Source organism: Cynocephalus volans, chromosome 4, assembly GCF_027409185.1.
Source record: "Cynocephalus volans isolate mCynVol1 chromosome 4, mCynVol1.pri, whole genome shotgun sequence".
In the NCBI taxonomy this organism is placed as follows: domain Eukaryota; kingdom Metazoa; phylum Chordata; class Mammalia; order Dermoptera; family Cynocephalidae; genus Cynocephalus; species Cynocephalus volans.
Window position 1 is genome coordinate 131,490,043 of NC_084463.1, and position 20,761 is coordinate 131,510,803.

Below are 20,761 nucleotides of genomic sequence, written 5' to 3' on the forward strand. Positions count from 1 at the left end.
TTACATATAGATCCATCTCACTTTATTTATTTATTTTTTGGCATCTGGCCGGTATGAGGATCTGAGCCCTTGACCTTGGTGTTATCAACACTGCACTCTAACCAACTGTGCTAACTGGCCAGCTCTAGATCCATCTCATTTTAAAGGCTTCACAGTATTCCATCTATTTAAAGAGTTTTTAATTATATCTAGAATATCAATATGCAAAGACATAATTATACAAAATTATGGCAAGTTACGTAATAAAAAGCAGTTTTCCATTTTAACGTAAAGATTTTCTACCTCAAAAGGAGCTATGCACTTTGAGAGCACCCAATGAATACCTATTTTGATTGCCTCTATTTCAGGATAATGTAAATATTTTTATAAATGTCACATTTCCTTAATATATAAGTACATATAATAGGGCAATTTCTAAATATTTACAGTGGTACATAATTAATAGATGCTTAGTACTTTAATGGCCTAACAAATATTTTACAATATCTATTTATATTGATAACATACTACATTTTAGAAGATATACAAATCAAAGTTTAGGGAAGATTTGGGAGAATATACCACAGGCTCTATACTAGTGATAATAAATGACTTAGAGCAGCATGTCCTTAAAACAATGTTCTAGATAGATATTTCAATCATTTCCTGTCCCCACCCAGACCTCTATCTAAAAGAAACTGCTTACTTCAGGTATTCTCTCAGTTTCAATTTTCTGGGGATATCCCATCCCTCCATTACAATTTGGACCTATTGCTCTCTCAGTCTGCAGCACAAATCAGGTTATCTCTGAGGATTCCCTTCTTTCTCCTGTTGTGGGTCTTCTGCTTCCTAGATCCCATAATTTCCTCTTTCTTGGTTTACTTCCTTGTCTTGGGAGAGCAAATTTTCTATTCTTTCTTGATGAATGAGACATAGATGGAAAACTTTTTGAGCACTGCATGTCTGAAGATCTTTATTCTACCAGTACTTAGCAATTAGTCTGGCTGAATACAGTACATTCTGCTTTGGAAATCAATTTCTCCTTAACTTCTGAAGGCATGATTCTATTGTCTTCTACCTTCCAATGTTACCACTGAGAAGTCTGAAGCTATTATGTTGTCACCCTCATTCTTAATCCTTTGTATGTGATCTATTCTTTTATTTTTTTTTTTCTACAGAGTTTTAGAATCTTCTCTTTTATGGGTAGTACATTATTTAGACTTTCCACACTGTTTTCAATATAATATAATACTCCCAGTAGTGTACTGGTGAACTGTTTAAAACAAAACAAAACAACCAAAAAAACCAGTCTGATTTGCCATTTTTGTTAGCGTTAAATAATCCCATCATGGTCAATTTCAAGCTACCACTGGTTTAACAACCAATTCACAAAATTCCTTAATATCTAACAACCAGCTCTCACTGGCCTGGCTGGCTCCAGCACACCACTGACTTACACCTCCTCCACTCCCTCCTAACCTCAAGTTGTCCCTCAAACCCTCCACTGTAAACCTCCAATCTTCTGCCAAGAGTAGAAGGGCAGTGCCTATTTGTGCAGGGTGAGGAAGAGAATCTAGGGTTGCAATGTCTTCTTATATAGATCTTATACTTTGGGCTTAAATTTTATACCCTAGTTCTAGGGGCACATACTTGCAATTCCTGACCATTTCTGCATCTTTGACTCAGGTTTCTACTTCCTCTCATGTGCCAAGTAAATTATCAATAGTTCATCTGGTTCCTTGTCTTTGTGGATTTATTAATGTTATTATATTGCAATTTCAGAAGGAGGTAGAAGTGAATGTGGGCTTAAATTCAACATGTTTAATCAGAAGCCCTGACCAAGCAATATCTGAACTTGGGAAGAGTATGAGTTTATTCTCTGTTCATCGTTAATTCATTTAATAAAATTTAATGACCTCCTACTATGTACCAGATATTCTTTTAGGTTCTTATGCTACATCAGTGAAAATGTTCCTGTCCTCATGCTGATTATATTCTATCAGGGAATTATATGGTATTATTTGCATCTGGATTAACTAAAAAACTAAGTAAATTGTCCTAATTAATAACTGTGACTACAGGAGCAAACTAAATTATTGTTAATACTGTGAGCATAGGAAACTATACTTATAACTGGATTAAACTATAATTAAATCATAGTAGAAAATATTTTCTATCATGAGAATTTGGCTGTCTATGCTCTAAATTTTACTACTAAAAAAGTAAGACAGATGACAGCATTATTGCAGAGCACTGAAAAACAGTTGGCCATTATCAAGAGCAATGACCCCTTTTAGTACAGGTGGAATTAGAATTCTCCTCAAAAAAACACTTGAAATATCTATGCAGCATAATCCTCAGCAACAGTTCAACATTAATATTTTGTTATGCTATATATCAGTGATTCTCAGACACCAGTCTACAGACAAGTACTGATCCATGACAAAATTTTCACTAGTCCATAGCAAAAAATGTCAGTACAATGTCATCAAACGTCTTTTTGACAAAGGACTGCCCTTTATCCTGAGATTATGCCCTTAACATACTTTTGATGTTAAAATGTTTTATTTTATTAAATGATAGTGATAATAGATGGTATTGTTTGTTTTTTCAACATCCTTACTTATCAAAATAAAAAGCTGACAATTCTATTCTTGACAACACTTTGTTTGAAATTTTATTGTATGAAATCTAGCTCCTTTATGTACTACTATGGTTCAGGTAATAATTATGATAGTTAAAAAGAAAGGCATTTGGATTATCTATGATATTAGTAGTCATAGTTAAAAGATCCTGGAACCGTATTTATAGTCATTGTTAACTCAGAGAAACACATAACTATATATCTGTGACTGCTGTAGGCTCTATAGAATTTTACAATACATAAACATTGGACTTACGAGCTCATGAAGAAGCAATTTAAGAGCTGTGGTTTTAGTATAACTGATCTAACAAAATTGGCAGCTCTCACATATATAGGAAAAATTTTTTTCATAGTATATTGTAGAAACAGTGCTGGATTAGAATCAGGATAAAGGTTTAATCCTGGTTTTGCCACTAGTTATAAAGCCCTGAACTACATCACTTACATATGCTAGGTCCCTATTTCATCATGAGATGAAACAGTTGGGTTAGCTAATTGATAATATTTTGTTCACCCTAAAAATCTATGTTTCAATTCCTTTACACAGATTAGGAGATGCTCTTAATAAGAGCTTCTTACAAAGAATTTGGGTAAATTCTATCAAATGGTTCTTGGAGAAGATTTGACATATTAGAGAAACAGTCCCAGTTACCAAACTACAAGGCGGGTAGAAGAGATGGGAGGAATTAATTGCTTATAATTGGACTTGAAGAGAAATTATCTTACTAGACTTTTACTGGAATATGTAAAGGGATTGGGGGAGGGAGAGCTATGACTCTAGCACACCTCTGTCTTCCTTTTCTAGTTCCAACTCCTACAATATTGGGGGCAGACAAGAGAAATAAGGAAGGCAAAACTCTTTACATGACAAGCTATAGAACATCAATGGTGAGGACATAAATCTTGCATTGCTCAGTTAAATATGGTTCCATTCTATAATGATAGATTCTGTGTAATTTGTTGGGCCTGGTGCAAAATGAAAAAGCAGGGGGTTAAAAAGTGCTATTAAAGGTACTCAAACCTAAAATCTTTTCATTTCTTTGCAGCAGTCTCTCTTTCTCTCCCTCCCATCCCTCTGCCCCATCGTGCTTTTTTATTTAACTTCAATGGTCTCCTGGGCAGGGGGATACTCACAACGCAGATGCAGACCCTGACAGATGCCTAAGGGCCTCATCACACAACTCAGCATGAATGAGATCCACCATCTACCAGGTCCCACTTCCAGCCAACTGTTGAACCAATGTCCCATATCCTGGCCAGGAGTGGGAAAGTCGATCATCCTTTCCAATGGGCTCTTCGCCCCAACCCACAGCAGTTGGGTGACTCCCAAGGGACTGCAACCACCAGGCACGGATGCAATCAGTACCTGGACGGGAGACTCAAACCCACCCCTTGCCAAGTCACCTGCCTAACATACCAAGGCAATGCCAACCAACCTGGAATAGGGACAGCTGTGGGCACACACACCCAACCTAGACCTTCTCTGCCTGCAACTAGGCCCCCACCAAAAAATAAAAATCAATAGTAAAAGATAGGCTTTCCTCACAAATGTGACCCAGTTGACCTGCAGCAGTGGCAGGACAGAAGCAGGGAGGAAGTGGCCAGGCAGGACCCAGAGCACCAGAGGGTAAAAGATCGAGCAGCCAAAAACCAGTCCTGGGAGACAGTGAAGATAAGACAATGCCCGAACTGAGATTCCAAGTGCCTGGTTCAAGCTCCATTGACCCATCAGACTTAATTTACAAAATGTAAATTCAAAGATAAAAATTAATATAAACTTCAAGAAAGTGACGGTAAAACATTAAACCTGAGGTAGGAAGTCCTTCTGAGTGTGGGTCATTATGCAACTGCACTGGTCACATATTCATGTAGCTGGCTCTGGCCTCTACTGATGGTGGTCTCTACAAGGGAGGTGACTAGTTTTCATGAGAAATGTTCAGCTTTACCCTATCTCCTTTGCTGCCAAGAACCCCTTCAGAGGTCCAGAAATACCTTCTACTGGCTACCCCAGTGAAACATGCCCCCAGCTCCTTCTCTGAGTTGGACATCCCATAACTTGGCCCAGTGGCACCCAGAGCAGTTCCTGCCCCTCCACTAACCTCTACAATCCTTCACGTAGAGCCTAGGAACCACCAAGGTTCTCTCTGGTACACTCTTCTGGGGATATATAGTATCAGAACAAGCATAATACACTTTAAGACCCACTGGCACAGATTACTCCAAAAACTTTCCTCTTTAAAATTTCTAGACCACAACTGGGAATCAGTCTGTATGTTCTTGGTAAACTTCCACACTTCAAGAAACATACGTCAAGCTCTTCCACATGAACTTGTTTATCTATATTTTACTCTACTGGCAACACCAGAGTGGACCTTCAGTTTTCTACGGCATCTCAAACATCCATCAAAGGAACAAGACAGCAGCCTCCCCTTCTTGTACCCCAATCTTTACAGAAGATTTTCTTGTGGACTCCTCACTTAGCTTCATGAGGGAAAATGCACCCCTTCACTAGGGATATAAGAGAAAAGCCTCTCTTTTTGAGCCCTGCACTCCCAAAATATCAATGACCATAATGTCTTCCACTCCCCATTTTCCTACATACACTGCAAATAGAACAATGGGGTGATTGTTGGGGTAACAGTGCTCGTTCTATCATATTCCTGTGAAAAGGAATGTGCCCCAAACTTCTGAGAGCGGGCTGATTGCTCTCTTAAGATGTGGCTGACACTTTGATCTTTTATTTTCGGTTTTGGACCTTGGCCACAATTCTAAGACAAAGAAAAAAATTCCATTCATTCTATCACAAAATAAAGTGAGATGCTGTACTTGATAAAATTTAACATTTAACTAGTGACTTAAATGTTGAAAAAAATGTTGGTTTTTTTGTTTGTTTTTTGTTTTTTTGGTGGCTATTCAGTATGGGGATCCAAACCCTTGACCTCAGTATTATAACACTGCACTCAAACTGAGCTAACCGGCCAGCCCTGTTCATTACTTTAGACACTGATACCAAGTTGATGAAGGAGGTCAATACCTTCCCTAAAATTCAAAATGATCTTGGTAAAACTAGACAGATGAATGCAACTGAAGAGGAGAAGCTTATTAAATGGAAATATACTAAAACCCATGTGTGTGTGTGTGTGTGTGTGTGTGTGTGTGTGTGTGTGTGTGTGTAAAACCCAATTAATTTTAGCACCTTCAATTCTGCCTCCATTTCAGTATTAGCTTGAATTTGTTGCTGAAGTAGCTGCTGCATATGTTGAAAAGAAATGATGATATCCTTAAAAAATATATAAATATATATCAATTAGAAAAATTTTAAGATAGTAGGTATGTTTATAAACTCATTCTTCAAATACATTTTGTAGTTTCTTAACCCGTTATCTTCATAGATTAATTTCAATACTTTAATGACACATTTTACAATTTAATATCTAAAATAATTTCTATTACATGATTTCCGACAAAGTACCGTTTCTAAGAGTCCCTCAGTTAACAAAGATTTTTTTAAATGGACTGTGGATTCTAAGATACTACCAAAAAATGTGAAGAATTCAAAACTAAAATAAACTTTTGTTGGCTTGACCCCTCAAACAGTAAATATATCACTACTAAAATGTCACGAGGTTATAATATAAAATGTCATAATGGGCTAGAATGTCATGGCATGCATTCAGAATCAAATGGACAGAAAGAAGAAGAGAAACAAGACAAACAAGAGAACAAGAGAAACAATAAACAGGAGGAGTTTTCTTCCACAACTTTTTTTAAAATAGAAGAATTATAAATATCAAATAGATTCAAATGAGAATGTAATGTCCTGGAAAAGCATGCATTAAGCATAAATACATTTCAATAATTTTATCTGCTACGGTACTACTGGTCTAAAGTATGAAGGAAAAAAACTGATTTATTTTTTAATGGGAGTATATGTGAGACTGGTTATAAAGGTATATATGTGTCCATTCAGTACACATTAACTGAGTGTTTACAAGGTGCTACACATTGACCTATGCATGATCCCATTTGTTATTTAGCTTGTTTATTTCCCACATTGTATGTGATTTTTAAAATATTTATTGGCTTCCAAAATATCTTGTGATTGCTTACCTGTTTTTCTCCTTGAATATGGGTAATCTCTTCATTAATCTTCTTATTTAATTCCAATTCCTTTAAAGATTTGAGTAATTTTAAAGTTATGATATAAAATCCAACAAATTCTACATTCAATTCAGTGCTCGACAAATTTGGTAGCGTCGTGACCTATTATTACCCCAGACTACTTACATTTGTTTGTGGTTGAAACAGTGACTCTAGTGAATTGAGAAGGTATTATATACCCAATATAGGCTGGTGCAAACTTGTAAATGCTAAAAACTACAAAATTTCTCATCTCCAAAGCTGTTCTGGAGACACCATTGTACGACAAGATTTTCTGAAACCATATTAGTGGAAATAAACTGGTTATAGCCAATTTTACTGTCTTAAAATCCTGTCAATGGCAAAAATTACCTAATAATTTAACAGATTCATAATACCTTAATTTTTTACCACGTACAATAACTTTACAAAGAAGGAACTTTTTTGTTATAATCCTGAAATTCTCACCAATTTTATTAAAAATATTAATTTATAAACATTAATACATTTAATCAAATACCATTTTGAGTCTTTCTTGAAGTTCTTGAAATTTTTGTTCTTTGATAGTTAGACTGATGTTTTCTTCTCCCATTTTATGTTGATATGTGACCTTGGACTTGATTAAGTCTGAGGCTAGTTTTTTTAGTTCCTTAACATAAGAAACATATCAAACAGAAAATTAAGTATACAATTTCATCAAAGCAAGGTACTTTCCTAACAGTTTCAAAGTCCACCTTTAAACCTATCGTTATAATTTGCTAAGTTTCATATATCAAGATAATACTACTGGTTCATCAAGGCCCATTTACCCTAGTTCCCTTGTAAGATTAGCCAAGGTGGGAATGTAATCTGTGGCTATGGAACAGGCAAAGCCAATCACACACGGATAGAATGCATGTCCTTGGACCTTAAAAAAAGTGTACTAAGTAAATGAAGTAACCAACCAGACATAGGGGGTTTTCATTCGTTACTTATTCAACATTTTCTGAGATAAAAAGATGATAACAAAGGATTCTCAATTCCCAAGTTCATTAGCATCTAATAAGAAATATTTACGTAAGAATTACAATACAACGTAATGAGTGCTATATTATAAGAATGTATAAGAAGCATAAAGAAGGAAGCAGTTTGGTTGGGGGCATCAAGAAGGCATACATGGAAAGGTGATATTTGAACTGAGTCTTTAAAAATAAACTTGCCAAGAAAACAAAAAAGGGATAGACACTCCAGCAAAAGGTTCAACATCACAAAGGCACATACCATGAAAGAGCATGGTATTTTTCAGGGAAACAGAACTAATATGATATGGCTGGAACTAATATGTTATTGTGGCAGAAGGAGTAGAATATTCACAGTTGTGGCTACAAATTTGACAGGATTCAAATACTGAGAGGGTACAGTAGTATACAGTATTCGCAGAGAGAGTTGGTTTTAGTTGTGATCTTGGGTACTGCATAGCCTCCCTAGTTTCTAACCATTTTTCAAGTCTGAGATGACCAACATCGCTCCAATAAATTCCTTTGCTGACTAAATCAGCTTGCAATTAAGAATCTTGACTAATATATTTCAATTTTCAAAGGTTTTGTTTAAGAATTGGATAAGTAATAATAACAAACTCTTGACTCTTTAGTAGAAAAAAGTTGATTCATTTAGGGTAGTGAGATTATAGGAAATTTTTATTGTCTTTCCAGAGTTCCATGTGTTACAGTTTTGGCCACCCACAAGGAAACTCGCCCAATTATATCCTGACCCCAAATTCAAAATGCAGGATAAAGGACTCATTGGTTTTAGCCTTTGGATGTGTGCATTGCAAAAAAATAACTGCTAAAGTAACAGTGTGGGTAAAGAGATATGGGCCTATTCTCAGAAAAGCAGGCAGACAAATTAATGTCTGGTACAAAGAAAACAATCAGTATGTATGAAACAAATGAAAGAAAGTTTGAATGAAGGAGGTAGACCTTGAGCTGGGCCTTGAAGAATGAGTACTATACTGGATATCCTCCATTTGCACCCTCTCCAATTTACTTTCCACACTTTCTCCACACTGCTCTGTGCCCTGTGTGTCTGATCTCTGGCTCCTGGTTGGGTTAAATCTGTGGGAGGAACCAGTAGACCAATAGCCTAGAAAGAGAAAGAGATTGAGGTATTTATTTCCCCAGCTCCCTCCTTACTAGACCACAAACTGGCAATGATTCTGTATCTTTACCAAAGGTCACAGCTTCTGAGTTGTGGCTTTCTTCTATAGCTACAGCTATAGCTCTCTCCAGTTTCCTGCATCTGCTTCATTCCCTTGTCCCTTCACGTGTAAGTATGGTAGTAATTCCCCCACTACTTTTATCGTTGGGGTGCTTCACCATCATTGGTTTCCCTTACCTCTGTCAACAACTATGTAAATAGCTTCTTCATTCAACTTTTTGCAATTACCCATTCCAATGTGTCATTGATCTCCTGCCCACAACCCAGTAGGAAACAATGTTGAATATGTAGAATGGGCCAGACCGTGGAAGCTCTGGAAAGCCACTTAAAGAAGTTTGGAACCTGAAGTAGTAGGTAAAGGAGAACTATTCAATCTATCATTCCTTCTATATATACCAAGTACCTCCTATGTGTCAGGAACATAGAAGTGATACAGTTAATCAGTATCTTAGTAAATTTAGTCTCGCAAAAGAGTGAATAAAAACTGGAGAAAAGAATACTGGCTAAGAGGCTATTATATTAATTATATGAATCCAGGTATGAAATGATGACTATCTATACTATTGAAAAATGGAGAATGGAAAATATGAGACATTTTAAAGGAAGATATAATAGACTAGAAAAAAAGACTGAAGTAAAAACGATCATTCAAAGCTGATTCCAGAGTGTCTAGATGAAGCTAGAAGAAATGAAAAGGGGAACCATGAAATGTGAAAGAAACATGAAAATGGAACAAAAATGGAATGTCTGTTTCACTGATAAAAGAGGTAAAAAATATAATATTTAAGACTATATGAAACAAGAGATAGAAAATGTTCTGAGACAGACTCTTAAGAAAACCAAAAACCACAAGTCAGTAAGCCTGAGTCATAGGCTGTTACTATTCTCAAAAAAAGTTATTCATTTATATTTTTTCAAATTATAAAAGGCTGTACATGATGACTTCCCCCAAATAAAGTTTCAATGTACCAGTGATGATTCACCCTGTGAAGGCAACAAGATGGTTTCCTTTGCAAGAAGAGTCATATGAATTTGTTTTTCTAGGGTGGGGAGTTGAGAGAGTCAAGAATCCAATGTGTGACCTGTTAACTCTAAAGTTACAATAAGTCACAAAAGGAGATGATCCAATGGGAGATGAAAATATAGAACTGGAGATTAAGAGAAATGGAGGGTAGAAGTATATATATATATATGAAGTCATCTACATGAAGTGAATGATTGAATTAAGGAGCAGAAGCTCATTGAAAGTAAGACTACAAAAAAGGAAAAACAGAGAACTTAGGGTAGAGTTTTGGAGGAATAAGAGGAAAAAAAGATAATCAGGGAGCCAGAGATATTTATTTGTTAGAGTACCACAAGATCTTGAAAGAGTGAATTATTACATAAATATCATAAAACTAATTCATCTTATGTTTTAAATATCCATCATTTTGTACAAAACACAATATTCTGGATTAAAAACACATTGTCAGAGTATCAGTTAGGAAGCTTTGGTTACAAGCTATCAGAAAATCATAACTAAACCATCAAATAATTAGGAAATTTACTCTCACTAACAGGGAGTCCCAAGTTAGGCAGGTTCTGTTGGTTGATTCCAGCACTTGATATATGTTATCAAAGACTAGTTATTTTCATTTCCCCACTTTCCATTCTTGGGACTCTTCTTCATAGCAAGAGACCAATTCAGGTATTACATAGTGATTGTCTCATTCTGGAACTCTTTTGAAAGAGAAAGAAGATGTTTCCTTGAACCCCCTCATGCTTGCCAGAATTGGATCATATATTTATTCCTGAAACAAACACCGGTATGAGGAATAGAGTAATTGGCTTAGAGATTGCTCATCATCTGAGGTGGAATAGATGTTGGGGAATTATCACATTGTCCATTACAGGAAGAGTTTTAGCCAACATTGCAAAAGTTACAATTTGTTTAGAATATTAATGATTACAAACACTATGTAGAACAAAGTGAGGATAAGTGGACAAGAGCAATTCACCCACTTTCTTTGGGTCTCAGTTCCCTCTCAAGAAAAGAAGAGGTTGGATCCAGTTAATTTTCAAAGTGTGCTATGAAAAGTTTTTTCAGTTCCATGGAGCCCCACCATGGCTGCTAACAGAAAGAGAAGCCAACAAGTATAGCTCCAGGGTTCCTCCAACCCTCCCTTCAAGCACAGTAGCTCTACCTTTACTTGCTACAATATTGAGCTCTATATCTTGAAAAAAGGGTTCTGCAGCTCAAAAAAAGATGAAAAAGAGCATATTAGATCTCTATGATTCTATGAAATTTAGAGATGATCTGTAGAAGATAGTTTGCAGAGAGCTAGTCATTACAGAAATACAATATAGCTCAAGCACGAATGGTGAAAGAGCAACTGATGAATCAGAAGGAATTTCAGACTGTCCTACCAAATAAAGCATGTAAAGGTAAATGAGTGTTTTAGTCATCTTGAAAGCTTATATAAATAAAAAACCCACCTATAGTTATGGCAGAAAAGATGAACCTGTCAAAACTGCCTTAATCTTATTTTTAACCTAATTTCACTTGCAAGTAACAATAATCACCCTAAAAACTTTACAGCTTGTTAAACTTTGTGAAGTGCTTTTTCATGCATTTTATTATTTTATATTTATTACACACATAGAAAAGGTAAGGCAGATATTATTATACTCATATTACAAATGAGAAAGGACAGGGGGAGAGAAAAGCAACACCCGTATTCTCTGGGCCATGCACTTCCTTGGGATATGGTTTAGTTTTAAAGAAAAGGTGAAGTGATGAGTTAATATAAACAGAATAAATGAGAAAAATTATGCAGGGAATTCCATGTAGGTAGAAATAGGCTAATGGACTGGGTAAAGTAATTGGGACTGAAGGACTTGAGGTTAAAGATTTGGGCATGTAATGAATAGAAAAGCATCCTCTGGTAGGAGAAAGAGGAGGGCTGAATGAAAGAGCCCAAAACAAGCACAATGTCTTACAATGAGTTTCAAGGTAGGGATATGCTAGTCTATAGTTCTGTAGAATCAAGGCATTTAAGGAGTATATTCATATAGTCAACAATGTTGAATAGTCAACAATGTCCCTTTTTAATAAATTTATGATTTATAAAGGAGAATGTAAGACAGAAAAAACATGTGGATGAATTGCTTATGGTGTTACTATTAGTGGAGTAGTTAAGATCACAGATTCTGTAGCCAAAAAATTTGTCTGGGTTCCAATCTTGGCTCTATCTCCCTTGTTGTGTAACTCTAGGCAACTTAACTTCATTCTGCCTCAAGTTCCAAATAAGTAAAATGGTTTGTCTGGGTTCCAATCTTGGCTCTATCTCCCTTGTTGTGTAACTCTAGGCAACTTAACTTCATTCTGCCTCAAGTTCCAAATAAGTAAAATGGAGACGATAAATTTTTTTTAAAGTTCCTGGCACATAAGGCAACAAGTATTTGTTGAACATCTACTACATGGCAGGCACTGTTATCTATTACTACTACTAAGCTGAATCCAAGGGATGCTACAGCTACAGTATGATGTATAATTATTTCCCCTACTTATAAAATAAAGTACTCTGAAGTCTTAATAAATGGCATGAATAATCAGTATATTTTTTTCATTTATAGAATTAAGATTCATTCTCTCATAGCTGATAAGAGTTTTCCTGTAGACTATAAGTTCCTCAGAAAAAGGTACCATGTTTCATACTTAGTTTACTATCCCATAGCACCTAAACAGATTTGTGGATCTAAGAGGAACTAAAATTTGTAATGAATACAAGTAGAAAAGAGTAATGAACATTATGTGAAGAAAAACGTGACTTACACCTTTGTCTAAAATAAAATAAAATAAAATAAAATAAAAGTTTTGTTTAATTCAGGATAAAGCAAATGACAATAAAAATACTTGGGGAGAGTAGGCAATATCAGGCAAGCAGACTGTTAATGACACAACAGTTCACAGTCAATTTGCAAGGTCGCTCAGAAAATGGTAGGCATAAGTACAGTACAGAGGGTTTAATTACTGATTGAACGAGCTAGCTTCATTCCATTCAAAGTAACAACCACAGTCCTTTAGAACACCATGTTAAGACAGTTGCTCCTGGTTTAAGTATGAACAGATCTGTGCAGTTTTATTACCAGTACTGGAAAAATAAAACCTAGTAGATAGTGAATCATTAGCATTATGTTAACTTTAAAAGAATTACATATTTTATGGCTGGAAAATAACCTTGACTGTTATAACCAACAGTCCTAAACTGTGAGTTTAAAATAGGTTAATTCTGCATTATAAGTTCAGATGCAAGAATATGCTAGAAAACAACAATTAAAAAAATAAGACAGTATAATAAATCACTATTCTAGTCCATAGGCCAGATGGTCTTTGACTTAACTTAGTGAACAAAAGAATTTATTGACTTTACTATTTCCACTGTGGAAAAATGTTTTAGAAACATGAGATGATAATTAAAAGGACTACAGATACTGAAGGATGTAAAAACAACTCTAGTTGTTTCACTAATTAAACATCTTAACAAATTATGAAATTAATTAAAAGGTAAAATATCTGCTCGAGGACCCTAAAGTTTAAACCCCCAATCAGATTTACAGGATGTTTAACTAATATTTATATCATTATGCAGTATTGAGTCAAACCATCAGAGTAATAAAAGTAAATCTTTTATGCTCAGCTGATTTGATTTTTTTAAAGACACCAATGATACTGGCTTTAAAATAATGTATACATTTCTTTACACAATAGTGTTTCTAAAAACTTGCTTTCAAGCTGCTTTTGTATTCAGTATGCTGATAAGTATTAAAGAAAAACTGGCAATAATTTTTTGAAGTTTTGATTTTTTTACATTGTTTTCCTAAAGCAAGATATACCTGTACAACTTAGGAAGTAAATTATTAGATAGCTTGTTTTATACTAGTGATATGTTCTAGGTTCACCACTAAGACACAATGTCCTATTGATAAAAGGTATATGGCTAAAACTTACATTCAGCGTAAAATAGCTTACATTTCTCTGAATAAATAAAGGAAGATTGGTTTTTTAAAAGTTCTTCTTCTTGAAGTTTACAAAATGCAACTTCTATGTTTTTCTACATTTTCAACAACTGAAAATGTAGAGCTGTTGTAATCAGCTAAATCTTATAGGAGACGCCCTTAAATGCATCAATTCCTATTATAATTATTGTTATGAAACAACAGGGAGGTGGGGAGGAGAAGGGTAGGGATGAAAAACCAATATGAGGCTAACAAAGTAAAAACTAATAATTTCTTACATCTTTCTTTTTCTCTTATATGTTAATTGCTTAATCTTAAGAGCATAATAAATTTAAATCAGAGACTTCCATGAAGTGTAGTTCACTGAAAAATATGCTTTTGATTTTATAGCTTTTATATGCTTTTAAATATCCTGAACTTTTAGTACATTGTCTGTTTTCTAACCATTTTATTCAAAACTGTTAGTGCAGCAAATAAACAGCACATGCTTTGATCTTATTAAATTACAACTTATAGTTCCTAGAGTCATAAATATTGTGCCCTTTTCTCCTTTACCCCTCCTTTTCTGGTATGGGGTAGTCTGTTTAATATCACTATCTCCTTGAATGCTTTGACGTTTACTCAGACAAATAGCAGAGGTTATGAATGCTGCTCATAGATAGTATCGGGAATTCTTCGTGATTGCCATAATGGTGAACCCAGCATTCAGAACTGTAATACCTAGTTTTATCTAACAACTAAATTTGGTCTGTTTAACTTTGTTCCATGAAAAAAGGAATTCCATCTTATCACAAACCAATAACTTAACTATTCTGGACAAAATAATAGGACAGTATAAAGAAAAATAAAAATTATCTTTGGGAAAATTAATGATTAGAAGTTTTTAAGTGAGTTATATAGCCAGTGTAACTAGACTGACACTGATTAGTTTCTGGAAAAGAAAATCAAAAAAGAAAAAGCTTTTCCTAAAGTTAATAATCAAAGCTAAATAAATATGCAAAATATAAAATTAGTGTACCCAGAATGCCTAAAATATTAAAAAATTGGCTCTTAAAATATATTTTAAAAGCATCACCCTTTCAGTTACTCAGACTTTATAGTCTCAAAGTTAATAAAATTCACTCACTTTACCCTACCATAAATCTCTCTTCTCAGAAATTTGGCATTGTGGACACTTATGGTAATGCTTTCTACAGTGACAGAGGCCATTGTTGTATAAACTATTAGTACATTTAGGTAGCCCTAGCCTAGGCCCTAAGGCCTGGGAAAATGAGGCAAGCATTCTCATGAGTAACACCATTCCATTCATGCATAAAAACAGACATTCTTCACCCTCTTACATAAATCCACCAAGGGTAGCTCTCCATGGATTTACATGAGTCTCATTCTCCATCTACAGGTCAGAGTCTTAAACTGTACGTTAGAAATATAATAGTTTAAAAGGTTCAGATACCTGTAACAATCGCCCGTCAAAACAACAACAAAGAAATATAACAGTCTATTATGTTATGATGACACATTTGCTTTTTATTCAATGTGAAAAATATATAATTTAGTACAAAAATTTAGGAGGCACAATCTTTTCATGATAATGCAGAAACTGATTGAATAAAGGCATATAAATAATCACCAAATATAGATATTAATCACTTAAGTCATTGAAAAAAACATTGAATAAAAAATAAATGAATCAAAAGAGACATCACTGAAAATGTGCTTATCCACAACTACTGAGTTAATATTTAGTTATTTATATTTGTGTTTGAGTTTATATTGATAAAAATGAATGGTCCCTCTAACAATTCTCTGATTTGAGACAAATTTTTAAAATTATAGCTTTTTCTTTTCTATTAAAGATCTTTAATATTCTAGAATGTGACTAAAAAGAAATGCTTTCTATATATAAATTTCCCCCTTTAGTAGTTTTCTAGATAGACAAAGATTTTTAAGGGCTAGAAACACATGATTATCACCATCCATTCTAATGTTCTGTACTGAGCTATACTTATGCTCTTACTTTCCAATCCCACAGGTATAAGAATAGAGTCCAAGGAATATATAAAAAATTTATTGGCAGTTTTAAAATCAGAGACCTGTATACAACAGTCAATAGTGTTATAAATATTAATGGACTTTGAATTCTGGCTTAGCATTTAGAAGGCACTTCAATCTTCATCCTGAGTGTTTCTGCTTTCCTTGAATGACGTTAAAAGATAAAGTAATAAAATTTTCTGATTGCTTGGATTATGCATTAAAGTACATGTCATCCATCTGGTAGCACAAAATGCTCCTCATCAAAACTTATGCCTATGTCTCTAGAATCTTAACAAAATTTTAATTTCAGTTAATTATAGTTAAATATAAAGACCGAGGAATTTCCAGTTTCCAGATGGCATGCAAGGAGCTTAAAAGTCATCACTCCATCCTGAGAACAACTAAAAAATTGAACGAATTAAAAAATCAGGAATTTTTCTTAGATCTGTCAGAGAAGTAAGGTCACAGGACAAACTGATGCCACCAACACTGGAGAGACAGACAAGCAAATATATAGAGTCACAACTTACTAGAGCAAAAACCTCCTCAAGAGGCAGTGCCAGGGTAGGAAAACCTGAATTGTAATTAATAAATTGCTGGAGGCTCAGTGTTGGACAATTCTGAGTTAAAAATCTCAGGAGCACCCAGTCACCAGCAGGGGGTGGGGAGGTGTGTGAGCCCAGTTTCATAAGTCTTACCTCCATGAGCTCTACCAAGTCCTCAGAGTGAATACTGGAGAAAAATCCCCTGTGCTTCCAGTAGGGGGAGGGGCAAAGAAACCATTTTGAAATAAGCCAGAACATTCTGTCCTTCTTAACAAGGCCTGCCCTCAGAAAAAACTATTTTACCAAATCCTAACTTGCAAGGGTTATATCAGAGCCCCACTTACCTGTAGGAAGGGAAATACCCAACTCTAGCCCCAGCCTCCCCCAGCCATCCTGTCCGCCATAGGGGGAGAAAAAAAACTAAGGAGCACTGGTGAAGTTCACAGTCCAGTGGCATAGGTTCACCAAAAGACTGAGACCTAATAATAAAACTATAGAACATTTTCCCTCTCCCAACACCTTTCCACAACATTACCAAGGGCTTATTTACCACGGTTCCTTTCACCGAGTACATCATATTTACCTTTCAACCAAAAAATTACGAGACTTAATAAACGCAAAAACATAGTTTGAAGAAGTCTAATAAACATCAGAACCAGCATCAGATATGGCAGGAATGATGGAATTATCAAACCAAGAATTAACTATGATTAGTATGCTAAGGGATTTAATAGGAAAAGTAGTCAACATGCAAGAATGGATGGATAATATAAGCAGAGTGATGGAAATTCTAAAAAACAATTTAAAAAATGCTAGATATACTGTAACAGAAATAAAGAATACCTTTGATGGGGTTATTAGTAGACTGAACATGACTGAAGAAAGAATATCTGAGCTAGAAGATATGACAATAGAAACTTATAAAACTGAAAAGTAAAAAGAAAACAATTGAAAAAAACCACAGAATATCCAAGAACTGTGGGACAACTACAAAAGGTGTAATATATGTATAATGGAAATACCGGAAGAAGAAAGAAACAAACAAAAGCAATATTTGAAGCAATAATGACTGAGAAATTTCCCAAATTAATGTCAGGCACTAAACCACAGATTTAGGAAGGTGAGAGGCCCGAGAGCTGCCAGGACCACATGCCCCAAATCAGCCATGCCAGAACAGGCAGGCACCAGAGGACCCCCAGCCCAGGCCAGTGCCTGCCACCCAGAGAGGTCTAAGAGTGGCTGGGCCAACACACCCCGAGTCACTGCACCAGAGGAGGCAGGCATCGCAGCACCCCCAGCCCAGATCAGTCCCTGCCATGCAGAAAGGCCTGAGAGCCGCCGGGCCCACACGCCCAGTCAGCTGTGCCAGAACAGGCAGGTGCCATGGGACCCCCAGCCTAGACTAGTCCCTGCTGCCCAGAACTGGCAGTCCCTTCAGGATCCAGGGCAGACATCCAGGGTGGAATGAATGGACCATGATACCCTCTGCCACAATGACTAAACACCAAAGGAAAGATATCAGAAATATGAAAAATCAAGAAAGTACATCACCACCAAAGGAAAATAATAACTTTCAAGCTCTAGATCCTATAGAACAGGAAGTCCTTGAAATGACTGACAAGGAATTTCGAGCAACAATTCTAAGGAAACTAAACGAGATACAAGAAAACTCAGTTAGACAACACAATGAAATGAGAAAAAACATACAGGATCTGAAAGAAGAAATGTACAAAGAAAAAGATGCCCTGAAAAAGAATGTAGCAGAGCTTGTGGAGCTGAAGGATTCATTCAATGAAATAATAAACACAACAGAGAGTCTAACCAGCATGCTAGAAGAAGCAGAAGAGAGCATTTCTGACCTTGAAGACAGGCTGTTTGAATTACACAGGTGGACCAGAAAAAAGAAAAAATAATTTTAAAAATTGAAGAAAATCTAAGAGAAATAACAGACAACCTTAAGCATTGAAAACATATTCAATGAAATAATAGGAGAAAACTTCCCAGGTATAGGGAAAATCACAGATCTTCAGATTCAGGAGGCCCAAAGATCCCCAAACATATTCAACCCAAAAAGGTCCTCTCCAAGACATGTTACAGTCCAACTGGCAAAACTGAAAGACAAAGAGAGAATCTTAAAAGCTGCAAGAGAGAAGCAGCAAGTCACCTATATAAGGGAGACCTAATCAGACTAACATCAGACTTTTCATCACAAACCCTAAAAGCCAGAAAAGGATAGAATGATATATTCAAAATACTAAAGGACAAATATAGCCAGACAAGAATACTTTACCCAGCAAGGCCATCCTTCCGAAATAAAGGACAAATAGTATATTTCTCAGACAAACAAAAACTGTGGGAATTCACTAGCACACAACAAGCCTTACAAGAAATTCTTAAGGGAATACTTGAAAAACAACCATCACTGCCATGAATACTCAAGAAAGAACAAAACCTACTAGTAAAACAACAATGGTAACAATAAAGAGAAAAAATAGTTTATCTATCACCCAAGAAACCAGCAAACACAGAAGACGAACAGAAAATCAGAAAGAAAGGAATAAAAGATACTTAAGGCATCTAAACAAAAATCAATAAAATGCTAGGAGTAAATCAACACCTTTCAATAATAACTCCAAATGTAAAGGGATTAAATTTCCCACTCAAAAGACACAGACTGATTGACTGGATTAAAAAGATGGACCCAACAATATGCTGTCTTCAAGAGACTCACCTCACCTGTAAAGAGACACATAGACTAAGAGTGAAAGGATGGAAAAAGATATACCATGCAAACAGAAAAGAAAAACAAACTGGAGTAGCTATCCTTATTATCAGATAAAATAGACTTGAAAGCAAAAGCCATTAAAAAAGATAAGGAAGGCCACTATATGATGCTAAAAGGATCTATCCATCAAGAAGTCATAAATATATACGCACCCAAGGTCAGAGCAGCCAGATTTATAAAGCAAACACTATTAGATCTAAAGAATGAGACAGACACTAACGCCATAATAGCAGGAGATCTGAACACCCCACTCTCAACATTGGACAGATCATCTAGGCAAAAAATCAGTAGAGAAATACAAGATCTAAACAACACTTTAGACCAATTGGACTTGGAAGATATCTACAGAACATTCCACCCAACAACCTCAGAATATTCATTCTTCTCATCAGCTCATGGAACATTCTCCAGGATAAACTACATGTTTGGTCACAAAGCAAGTCTCAAAAAATTCAAAAAAATTGCAATTATTCCATGTATTTTTTCAGACCACGATGGATTAAAATTAGAAGTCAATAACAAATGAAACTCTGGAAACTACACAAACACATGGAAATTAAACAACATTCTATTTAATGACGTATCATATGAGTCCAAGAAGAAATTAAACAGGAAATCAAACAATTTCTTGAAACTAAGGAAAATAATGGCACATCATACCAAAACCTGTGGGATACTGCAAAAGCAGTACTGAGGGGGAAATTTATCACATTAAATGCTTATTTCAGAAGGATGGAAAGATGGCAAATACACAACCTAACACTTCACCTTAAAGAACTAGAAAAACAAGAACAATCCAAACCCAAAGTTAGTCCATGGAAAGAAATAATTAAGATCAGAGAAGAACTAAATGATAGAAACCCAAAAAATGATACAAAAGATTAATGAAACAAAAAGTTGGTTTTTTGAAAAGATTAATAAAATTAACAAACCTTTAGCAAGACTAACTAGGAAGAGAGAAGACCAAAGTAACAAAAATAAGAAATAAAAAAGGTGATATTACAACTGATACCTCAGAAATACAAGGAATCATTAGAGACTACTATAAACAACTATATGCCAACAAATTTGAAAATCTGGAGGAAATGGATAAATTTCTGGACACATACAGACTATCAAAACTGAGCTAAGAAGAAACAGAAAATCTGAACAGACCAATAACAATAAAAGAGATTGAAGCTGTTATCAAAGGCTCGCAACAAAGAAAAGCCCAGGACCAGTTGGATTCACAGCAGAATTGTATCAAACATTCAAAGAGGAACTGATATCAATTCTCTACAAACCACTCCAAAAGATTGAAACAGAGGCCATTCTCCCAAACTCATTCTATGAGGCAAACATCACCCTCATACTAAAACCAGACAAAGGTACATCAAAAATAGAAAACTACAGGCCAATATCCTTGATGAATATAGATGCAAAAATCCTCAATAAAATACT

General features: G+C 35.3%; 1 protein-coding gene across 1 annotated transcript in view; it reads right to left on the reverse strand.

Annotated features, from left to right (window-relative positions):
• CCDC73 (coiled-coil domain containing 73) overlaps positions 1–20,761 on the reverse strand; it is a 153,140-nt gene that overhangs the window by 37,979 nt on the left and 94,400 nt on the right. Inside the window, exons 9-12 of the mRNA XM_063094985.1 lie at positions 7,284–7,412; positions 6,734–6,793; positions 5,803–5,903; positions 4,028–4,031 (exon numbers count right to left, since the gene is read on the reverse strand). Coding sequence (XP_062951055.1) covers positions 4,028–4,031; positions 5,803–5,903; positions 6,734–6,793; positions 7,284–7,412 — 294 coding nt within the window. The remainder of the gene's footprint in view (positions 1–4,027; positions 4,032–5,802; positions 5,904–6,733; positions 6,794–7,283; positions 7,413–20,761) is intronic.